The sequence below is a fragment of the Mercenaria mercenaria genome, unplaced genomic scaffold, assembly GCF_021730395.1.
Source record: "Mercenaria mercenaria strain notata unplaced genomic scaffold, MADL_Memer_1 contig_3840, whole genome shotgun sequence".
In the NCBI taxonomy this organism is placed as follows: domain Eukaryota; kingdom Metazoa; phylum Mollusca; class Bivalvia; order Venerida; family Veneridae; genus Mercenaria; species Mercenaria mercenaria.
Genome location: NW_026462019.1, coordinates 28,151 through 39,921, shown reverse-complemented (window position 1 = coordinate 39,921; position 11,771 = coordinate 28,151). Strand labels below are relative to the sequence as shown.

The 11,771-nt window shown below is 34.0% G+C and overlaps 1 protein-coding gene across 1 annotated transcript; it reads left to right on the top strand.

The window, feature by feature from the left end:
* The first annotated feature begins 277 nt into the window (after positions 1-277).
* LOC123541180 (golgin subfamily A member 6-like protein 22) lies at positions 278-4,923 on the top strand. The gene is made up of 2 exons (XM_045326583.2): positions 278-344; positions 933-4,923. The coding sequence occupies exon 2, from the start codon at positions 934-936 to the stop codon at positions 2,620-2,622; it is 1,689 nt and encodes a 562-aa protein (XP_045182518.2). The 5' UTR covers positions 278-344; position 933; the 3' UTR covers positions 2,623-4,923.
* The last annotated feature ends 6,848 nt before the right edge of the window (positions 4,924-11,771 follow it).

Below are 11,771 nucleotides of genomic sequence, written 5' to 3'. Positions count from 1 at the left end.
CCCCGTTGTAGTCCTAAGCATCCATTTAAGACAATAAATTTGAAATGCGTTTAAAATAATATCAAATTTTGATTGAGATTCCGTTCAGTCTATCTTAAATTTCAGATGTTTATTGTACACTGTTTTTATTTTGCCCAGTATAGTTTAAAGTTGTTTTAAACGCAGAACTTTGCAAACGGGTCGTAAAAAGTTCAATATATGATCAATAAAGGTTTTGTAATCATATATGTCAAATATCGAAAATTAAAACTAAGTGAATCCATTTGCTGTAGTTTAGAGACAAAGTAAACATAACTTTTGAAGATTAAGCTAGCATGTTTATATCAAATTAGGATAATTCTGAGGTATTGTTTTTCAATATCAAATAAATTTAGAATTGTGGTTAGCAGGCAAGTTCACAAATGTTATTACATATTAGACAATTTCCCTCGCATTTAAATGCCCGTTCAGAATAGCTAATAGAAGAAATTATGAAACATGTTTATTGTTTTGTATCTTATGAAAGTTAATATTTTATAACTTTACAATGGTCACTTATTCTTCTTCCATGTGTAAGCCTCTTGAAAAGATAATAAGGGTCAGAGTTTAAAGAGAAACTGCAACTACTGCTGCAAAGTTTATTTCTAAAAAAAATGATTTGATTTATTCTCTTTACATGTGCAACAAAGGGCAAAAGTTATATTTCCCGTTCCTTTTATTTGTAAAACTGGCAATTTAATAAAAGTTGTTATGTTGTCAATATTATTCCTAATGAATCTTTTGACTCCCAAATAGCTTTATATTACTTAGATACTTAGATTTCTAATTCTTCGGTTGTTTTTTCTTTTTACCTTATTTCTTGTTTTTTTTTCTAATAAAGGAATACTACAATAAATTTGTAATCACAATCTAAATTTTCAAAAATATCTTATAATACTTATGTCTATTTTAAGAATGTCACACGACCGAGACCGAGAGCGAAAAATTGTAATTGTCGGTAAAACAGGAAATGGGAAAAGTTCCTTAGGGAACAATCTATTGAAGAAAAAAGCATTCGATTGCAGACGCAGTAAGAAGGCAGTAACAAAGACATGTAAATTGGAGAAAGCAAAATATAATGAAAACAAGATCAAAATTGTTGACACCCCTGGCCTGTTTTCTCCAACAACTGGAAATAACGTTGCTAAACAAGCTTTAGACATACTTGAGTCGTTGGATATTTGCAGAAATCCTCATGCGTTTTTACTTGTTATGCGGGATGATTGTAGATGCACTGAAGAGGATTTGTCTATAGAAGACGTTCTCAAAATAACTTTCGGGTCAGAATTCTTTCAGCGTGCAATAATTGTTTTTACACACGTTGAGAATGAAATACATGATAAACAATTTGAAGATGAATGGAAAGAATCGAGTGAATTAACAAGTTTAATCGAGAAATGCGGCAACAGAGTAGCCAGGATTGAAAACACTAGCGTAAACAGCGCTTATATAGATCAAATCTTTTCGTATGTGGAACAAGTGTCGAGAAATGGGAGTGAGAAATATTTAAACATATACGAAAATTGTCAGAGAGAGGTTTTGCAAAAAATGGCAAAATTTGACAAATTCGATCGTAAAAATGCAAATGAGCAAGTTTCAAGCCTTTGTAAAAAAATCACACAGGCAATAGAAAAAGAAGAACAGACGAGAGAGTTGAGAAGAAGAGAGGAATCTGTTGCAAAAAGAGAAGAATCCGCTTCAAGACGAGAAATATCTGTCAAAGAACAAGAAGAATCCGCTTCAAGACGAGAAGTGTCTGTCAAAAAACAAAAAGAATCCGTTTCAAGACGAGAAGGATCCGTCAGAGAAAGAGAAGAATCCGTTTCAAGACAAGAAGAATCCGTCAAAGAAAGGGAAGAATCCGTTTCAAGACGAGAAGTATCCGTCACAGAACAAGAAGTATCCGTCAAAGGAAGAGAAGAATCAGTTTCAAGCCGAGAAAAATCCGTCACATTACAAGAAGAAACCGTTTCAAGACTAGAAGTATCTGTCAAAGAACAAGAAAAATCCGCTTCAAGACGAGAAATGTCTGTCAAAAAACAAGAAGAATCTGTTTCAAGACGAGAAGGATACGTCAAAGAAAGAGAAGATTCCGTTTCAAGACAAGAAGAATCCGTCAAAGAAAGGGAAAAATCCGTTTCAAGACGAGAAGTATCCGTCACAGACCAAGAAGTATCCGTCAAAGAAAGAGAAGAATCAGTTTCAAGCCGAGAAAGATCCGTCACAGTACAAGAAGAATCCGTCAAAGAAAGAGAAGTAACCGTTTCAAGACGAGAAAACTATGTTTACGAAAGAGAAGACTCATTTTTAATCCGAGAAGAATTTATCGCAGAAGAGAGACAAAAAGTTTTAGGCCGAGAAGAAATCGTATACATGGAAGAAAAAATAGTTTCAAGCCGAGAAAAATCCGTCGCAGAAAAAGAAGAATCAGTTTCAAGTCGAGAGAAATCCGTCGCAGTAAGGGAAAGTTCCGTCTCAGTAAAAGAATATTCACTCAAAAGTAAAATGTTTTTATCAAATGTTTCATCGGGTGTTGCAGCTGGAGTTGCTACTGCTGCTACAGGAAGAGTGGGAGCCGCAGTTAATTGGCTTATTCAAAAATAATACTAATATATCATCCAGTCAAGGAAGAAAACGTTACCTAATAATGGTTTCGTTTCTCAGATTCTAAGTTTAGATCAGACCAAAAACATTGTAAATTGTGTATGTATGTACCGTTATACTGCAGTAAAAACAAAACAAACATATACAATATATCAAAAAAGGTATGACAGTCTACAGAAACTTTTGGAAAACAAACAAAATCATAACTAATAATATTCCTGTCGAATACATGTTGTACACTACTACTTCATAAATGTTCTGTAAATATTTGGTTGTATCAATATTAACAAATTAAGGCATGTGAAGAGCCATCTCTGAAATTCTCACCAACACGAATCTGGCGGGAGAAAAATAGTGATTCACTGAAATGGGACACTACCTTTCAATAATTGCTGTGGGATGTACACACATTACGCTCTACTTACCTTAACTAAACTAATATTTGTTGTTATTACCTTCATCTTAGATACCTTACATCTTGTCAAAGTTCAGCTTATACGTTAATTGCAAGGTCAAATTCAGGCAAAGTTATCCAGACTAATCTCCATAAAAAGAACTGAAATAATTGTGACGTTCAAACCAAATTCTTATCATCTGACTTTTTTAAAATGAAAGTTGCAAAACATATGTGCTGGAATACAAATAACACTCTGCTGGCATTACATGTTTCATGATTATTTTACATTTGATAGTTTGATTTTGCATGTTTTTGCGATAATGACCACATAGCATTAATAATCAAAAATATATCCACATGGTAGCGTATGCCTTCAGTGAACATATTATAATCGACCAACATTTGTGTCATCAGGAAATGGTTAGTTACAAATGCTAAACCCTTCTTTATGCTTTGATGTCAGCAGTATATATTGCAAGTGATAAATAACATGTACTACATTTTGTAGTTTGCCTGTGATTTCAACACAACCTTGAGAATTAGCAAAAATATTATTTACTTTGTACAACATGAAGCTTAAAATTTAACATTTTCTAACATAGTGACGTGTGTACCAAAAAGCTATATCCAGATAACACCCTTATCTACAGAGAAGTAGATATTCAATTTCAGTTATTTTACAAATGCATATGTGCTATGTTCTAAAACTTAACAATTATTGTTCAAATATACATTTTGTTGTCAGTTATAAAATGTTATGAAGTAACGTGTGTATTAGGAAAGTAGGATATATTCATTAGTGACTTTCAGTGAAATCGTCCTAGCTAGATTCATTTACAATGATCCTTTTTATTTTCGATATACTAAGATTCTTTATTGACAATCTACCACAATCTAAAATTAGTATTTCAGAGAAAAATATTCTGTTTACCAGTGCAAATCACTAGTTGATTAGCAAACTTAGTAACATAGGGAAATTTATCCATTTTGTAACTGTTATTTACGCTAATTTATGTCATGTAAAATGCAGATTGTATATCCGCTTAAATGACATAGTTTACTATCAATACTGGTCAGCTGTTGCACACTATTAATCAAATATTGATTCCCCTGACATTTACTTTTTATTTTTGCAATTTTTATTCGTTGCAAATAAATCTTAATTAACTCATTACCCTGTTTATCAACTTGATGCCGTTTTAACGTTTATCTATAGCTTCTGACCAAAATGATTTTGTTTATTCCAGAACTTGTAATTTATTTACGAAATGTTCTTTTTTTAAAGTAGTGATTATGAGTTTATGTGTTCATATTGTTTTTGTGAGAATCTGGGAATAGGTATAACACTCAGCAAAAATCTTTAAAATGTTTGGAGATATGTGGCAGAATAATGTACATTTCACTTCACCTATACCGCACAGATAGATCATAAGGTATACTTTGAAATGTACTGATTTTGGACCTTCTTTGTTCTACGTAAACTAACTTTTTACGCCTTAAAGCTTTTGAATAGAACATTTTGCCGAGATATATAATACCGCAAAAGTAATTTTTGTAAACGACATTTTAAACCCAGTTTAGCAATAAAATCTTGATCCGAAATTATTTTAGGAATGTTGTTTAAGGAATTCGAAACTATAACGCAATTAGTTAACTACTGTGAAATCATTTAATTTCGTGGGTATGAAATTTCATAGTTTTGGTCAAAACGGCAATTTCGTGGGGATATGAATTCGTGGATCTCAACTTTTGAACATAAAATTAACTGGAATTTTACTTGTTCGTTGGGATTAAATTTCGTGGATTTACTCAACCACGAACTCCACGGAAATTAGTCCCCCACGAAAATTAATGATTTCACAGTATCAGACCATTAAGTATATGCTATCACCAATTATAGAGAATAAAAGGTCTGTGTGAATGTGTTGTCAGATACGTGCATTTCGTATTTCTTTATACCGATGTCATACCAAGACTTTAACGCGTAATTTGGTTTAATTATTTGATGGTAACCGCAGGTAAATACTTCCTTGCCACCATGGAATCATGTATATATCAATGCACATTAGATACAATTATAAAATATATCTATAACAGCTGAAAACAGCAGAATAATTATGCGAGAGAAATTATGTCTGCAGTATTATAATCTCGAGTAAGCTTCAAACATTGTATTCTCATGAGTGACGAAAGTGCAGGCAAGACAGACTTGAAATAGAATTACATCTTACAAAAACAATCTTTTTTTAAATGCTTTTCCGCGAGGGGAAGACAAACATATTGGCACTCTCATTTTTTCCGATCAAATGTTTCCCACTGGTAGCCCCAAATATACGCACCATAGCACAATTGATCAAATATCAATGCGCAAATAAAATGTGCCAAAACATATCAGCAATAAAGTTTCCTTTTAAAAAAGATAGATGAATTGGGGTAGTAGCAAACTGACATCTTTTTGAGCATACGCTACTCTGCTCAAGTTGTATATTTTTACCCCTTTAATTGATTCGGCCACAACGTAAGCGCAGAATGCAAAGTTTATATTTTCAGATTTGATCCAAAAGGATAACATCTGACTTTAAATTTAACTTGGTGTATAAAAAAACATATAGTGTATATATAAATTTCATTTCATCTATTATATTATCAGTTTGACGAATTTAGTGCATTTATTTCATTTAAAAAATGAAGAGAGAAAGAAAAATGCTATTTTGTTAACACACTGCTCTTATTCTTCTCACAACAATAATTAACTCTAGAATTTCATTGATAAAAGATATCAAGAGAAAATGTAATTGACTCTATTTGAGATTTATTTTAGGCATATAGACTGGTGTATAATCAACAAATATAAAGGATGTGTGCAGAACACACTTATTGATATTAACTGGTTACATTTTCAGTATTAAACTATAATGTTCTGGTATTTTAAAGTGACACTTTGACAGACTTTGTCTAGCATCAATGGTTTGCTTTTTATTTTATTTTCACGTTATTATGCAAGACGTCTCATATCAGCACAAGTCTTCATTTTTTGCTTAGTCTTTTTTTTTTAGAGATGTTTGTCTTCCTGCTTTGAAGGTTTTTGTCTATGATATTATACATTCTAATGATCAGCTACGCTTGCATATCGGTAAAACCCTAATAAAGATCTTACTCACAGTACAATGAAATATAATATGTAGGTGGAGCTTAGAGAGTCTGGCTTTAGACTGACAGATAAACTCTACTACAGTACAGTATGTCCCTATATAATTTGCGTTCAATGAGACTCAATATTATTTAAAATCTAGTTATGCGCTTGCTTACTGTTTTTCCCTTTAGACACTAATGAAAAGAATTAGTAAAGACAATTTTTACATTCTCATACAGTGGCACTAAGTGAAGCGGTATAATAACTTTCATTATATCCAACAATGGCATTAAGGGGAGCTGTATTATAACTTTCACTTTCCAAGCAATGGAACTAAGTGAAGTGGTAATACTTTCACTGTTTCAAACATTTGCGTGAACTGAATTGATATGTATCAATGTTTCAAACAGCGGCACGAAGGGGACAGGTAATATAACTTTCATTGTTCTCAGCAATGGCGTGAAGGGGAGCGGTATTATAACTCTAGCTGTTTCGAACAGTGACGCTAAGAGGAGTGGTATTATAAATTTCATGGTTTCAAACAGTATCGTGTGTGTGTGTGTGGGGGGGGGGGGGGGGTATTATAACTTCCACTGTTTCAAACTGTAGTGCCAAAGCTTTCACTGCTTTAAACAGTGATATGAAGGGGATCGATAGTTTACCTTTCACTGTTTCAAACAGTGGCACTAAGTGGAAAGGTATTAGAACTTTCACGATTTCTAACAGTGGCATGGAGGGAAGTGGTATTACAACTTTCACTGTTTTTAACAGTGGCTTGAATGGAAATGGTATTATATCTTTCAATGTTTCAAACAGTGGCGTGAATAGGAGTGACATTATAACTTCCACTGTTTTATACAACGGCACTTAGGAAAGTAGTATACTATCTTTTAAGTTTTATAACAGCAGCGTGAAGGGAAGTGGTGATATAACCTTTATTGTTACAAACAGTGGGATAAAGGGGAGTGTAATTATTACTTTCAGAGTTTCAAAGAGTGGCGTGAAGGGGAATGGTCTTATTAATTTCATGTATTAAACAGTGACATGACTGGAGCGGTATTATAGCTTTCACTGTTTCAAACAGTGTCACTAAGGGGAGTCGTGTTATAAGTTCATGATTTCAAGCAGCGCCGTGAATGGGAGCAGTATTATAACTTTCACTATTTCAAGTATTGGTATGAAAAGGAGTTGTATTATAATTTTTACTTTTTCAAACAGTGACAGAACTGGAAATGGTGTTATCACTTTCACGGTTCCAAACACTTGCTTGAAGGGAAGAGGTTTTTTAACTTTGAATGTTTCAAAAAGTGGCATTAAGGGGAACAGTATTATAACTTTCACGGTTTCAAACATTTGCGTTAAGGGAGGCAGTATTATAATTTTCACGGTTTCAAAGGCATGAAGGGAAGTGGTACTATATCTTTTACTTTTCAAATAGTGGCATAAACTCGAGCGGTATCACCTTTCGCTGTTTCAGGTAGTGGCGTGAAGGGAAGCGATATTATTACCTTGATTTTTCAAACAACTGCGTGAAGGGGGAGCGATATAAGAACTTTTACTGTTCCTAACAATGACACTAAGGCGAGTGGTATTATGCCGTCAATGTTCCAAATAGTGGCTCTAAAGGAAGCGGTATTCCAACTTTTAATTTTCAAACAATGGCGTGAACGGAAGCGGTATTATAATTTTCGCTGTTTTATACTCTGGTGTAACGGGAGGCGATTTAATAGTTTTCACTTTTCAAACATTGGTGAAATGTTTTATATTTCACACATGAACATCATATCCTAGTTTTTCACTCGTAGCCATATCATTATGAAAATATTGTTTCTGGTGTACTCTCAATCTAACACTGAAACAAACAAATATCCTCTGTTTCTTGTGTTCTTCCGATGTTCCTGTCTGTGCTCGAAAAAACTCATCTTACACTCGTGGTATAAAATGACTCATATGCTGTTAGTTGTGAAATAATTAGTAAATTCGCATGCTTCTACAGTAGGCTAAATGAAAAAAACATTCGTTTTATTTCATTTCTTCTGTTAGATAAAGAATCTAAATAATTACTAGCGGAAGGTGTAAATGGAAATTCTGGCTTTCGAGTAATTGTTTTGCGGTAAATAAATACAGCCTTGTCACCACAAAATCAGTTGCCCTCGGGTCAGATATTTCCATCCGTACCTTTCAACCAATGAAAGATTCACATTTTGCTCAAAATTACCAGAATTTACATTTCAAGTCTTGTCGATGCTACACGCGAATATATTGCATCCTTACATCAATCGGACAAATACATGCGTATTTTGATCTTTCTCATGAAACAAATAAATATCCTATATATAAACATGTCCAGATAGATTCTCAAGCAGAACTTTTTGTAAAGTATGGTTGGGATCAAAAAAAAAAAAAAAAACTGAGTTTTCGCAGTTTTGATTAAATCTAAGTATTTGCAATCAAAATTTAATTGAGATTTTACAAAGTAAAATTTGCAAGTGATTGGGTTGTTTCAATATCTCCTACCAACAAATCTGATATCTCTTAGATTTGGGCCAGTCGCTGTCTTGGTTTGGCGCTCTCTATCAAACACTCTGTATTCACATCTACCAGCCTCATCGGGTCCTTAAGCAATAAATCACCCCAACACAACTGATGAATTTCTTTGCCCGTTCGTATCCCAAAAGAGATATGCACGTTAACGACATTGAATCGTTCCATCTCAGAAAAAGCTGTGCACACGAACCACATTAAATGAAGTAATGCTCTTTGATTTTTTGTTCACGTGGTATCAGCTTTGAGCATTTTTGTGACTGGATCTTCATCGAGGGCCTCACCTTTTCCGTTACTGCCAAAACGTCATTGCAGAGATGATTGTTGAGCTCCTCGGATGGAATAAACTGAATCAACCTGTCCTGATCTTAACAACAAAAAGGCATTGATAAACTTCCTGCCATAGATAGTTTTCTTATTTATTCGCAACGAGGAAGTCACCAGAATCTAATTTTCTGAACATTCTTTCTCCAGCCTGTCCAATCTTGAAGTCGCTAAATTGCTCTGTATCAAAGAAGTTATCCGTTATATGTCTAAGAACTTCAGGATATATTTCTGATTTGGCAATGTTGGCATTTGACAATATGCAGACGTCAAAACTTTATATACATGTATTGGAAGTAAATAATCTAGGGAAGTTAACTCGAAATGCATCGATGGGAGGTTAACATTGACAGTGTTTTGAGGCACCGTGGCGGAATTTATTAAAAGTAGTCTGTGAAAGTATGTTTGACATTTTTCGCTGTGAAATTATCTAATGTATTTTTACTTAATATATTTCAGTATTTCATCCAAAAGCATAAAATAATGTTACCATAACTTTGTAATAAAAACCGTTGAAGGTGGAAAATTACATTTAGCAACACATTTTGACATTCTTCAGTTTCTGTATTTTCTGTCAGAGACTTATTTAAGGAAAAGATCGATTACAGAGAGTTATATCCTTGTTAGAAATTCGTGTCTCACTATTGTACAGAGAACCTTCTTATAAACTCCATTTCTTATAAAAGTAATCAAAAGACAGACTGTTCCTTTTGAATTCAGTATCATTTATAGATAAACATAATTTGGATATTTTCAACTATCTGAAACTAAAGGCAAGATATAAAACAGCGCGTGGTTTGAGAGGCAAAGGGAAAATAATAACGATTTTACAAACATGCATTTCAAATGAATTTCGGCAAAGTATACACTTGTCAGGGAAGTGCCTACGCCTTTAGTATCTTGAACAATGAATTAGGTCCTATCGCTAAGGTGACTATGTCTTAGACTAGCTGACAAACGAAATAGAATGTCCTTTGTTAAAACGTATAGCTGGTGAGACCAAATATCTCATATATATAGAATTTTCCTCTGGTTTCCTTGCCTAGATGATTCGTATACCAGTGACTCGTAAATGATTTTAATTATGAGCTAGACAATTTCAGGGATCAGGCAAATCACTAAATGTTTCAAACTTACAATCTTCAATTAAAAATAATTAGCTCAAACTCCTATAGGCTGGAGACTCTATACTTGACTGGTCTTTTTGTTGAAGTTCCCGTCAGACAATATCTTTGAATCAACAACATACGAGTCCTATCGCATAGATGCTCGGCCTCTGTCCCCTCAAAGTCTATATGATTGCCCTGACTCCTGGATGCTCAGCGCCTATATGCTATCATATGTAGCATTCAACTACCATATAGATATATCTCCTATGCCTTGGCTGTACTTCGCCAATAATGCTGAACCGTCTATAAGCTGGAACTCTCCTACTACCTCAGTAGATTACCAAACTCTGGGTTTCTGTCTCAGCTTCCCGATGCTCAACCTATATCTGCTATCGTCTATAGCATTCAACTATCATAAAGGTAAAACTCCTGTGCGCTGGTCCTATAGCTCGAAACCTTGTTAAAATTCTGCAACTCTTCTTTAGTCTATGAACTTCAAACGTCTTCTTTTTTAAATAATTTATCCGCTCTGACAGGGTAACTGCAATAGTCTCCTTATGAAGGTACTGGGATAAATTATTAGTTGAATCCTCGTTGTGTCTTCTTCAACCGCTGGATACCGAATGAATTCTCTGTCATCCATCTACCTATTTATACCACAGCAGACGTGCTATTTTTAGAACTTGTTTCTGATTGGTCCAAATTTAAACATAACGTTTTACAACGAGTATTTGCTCTATCAAATATCTGGTTCCCTTTAACTTTTGTATATGACATAATGTGCGAAGCTGGGACCCAGTCATCCACATAATGACCCAAATTCTATTATTCACAGCAATTTAACAATAACTATAGCAATGCCGACCTGAAAAGGGAATCAAGCACTATCTGTGCTTATGTATTACGTTATCAATATATCAAACATACAAATTATTCTGACACAGTGCAATTTTTAACAATCAAAAGATAGTTTTTGTTGGCAATTATGATAGGGAAAATAAAGTACTAACATGTAGTAACAAGTAAGAACTCCATGCACACAAATTGTTGTAAATAATCTGTCGTTTAAAGTTCTACATCGGGTTAGACAAAATATTCGATACACCTGGCGAATTCTAGGTCTGTCAGAAATGATATTCAGTCAAAGAAATCTCTGTCAAAAACTGCTAAAAGCTGAGAAGTAACACCTCGGCAGGAATACAGTTATAATTACTCAAAAGATCCTTTGATCTATTATCCCATGACCAGCTAGCTGGTGGTCAGCAATCGTAGTGATAGAGTGTGGCTGATAAGAATAACGGGCACACTCTAGACGCTAAACAATGATAAATTAGACATATGGGCATAATGCATGGATCCGATCTGTCAATCAATATGTTACCCGTTCAGTTAGTTGGGATTTGTAGGTTCTCTTCAGGTCTGTATGTTAGTGACCTGAAAGGGGCACGCAAACAGCACAAATAAATAAATAAGTCGAGACAAAGATTTTACGTCCTCACGTATAATCTCTCTACTGATGTGCGCATTACAACAAATGCATAAGTTCAAAATACAACGACATATGGAAAATGATGAATAGCAAAATGAAGAACATTGCTTTATATAACTAAACATGTACATAGGTTACCTGAAAGGGGCACGC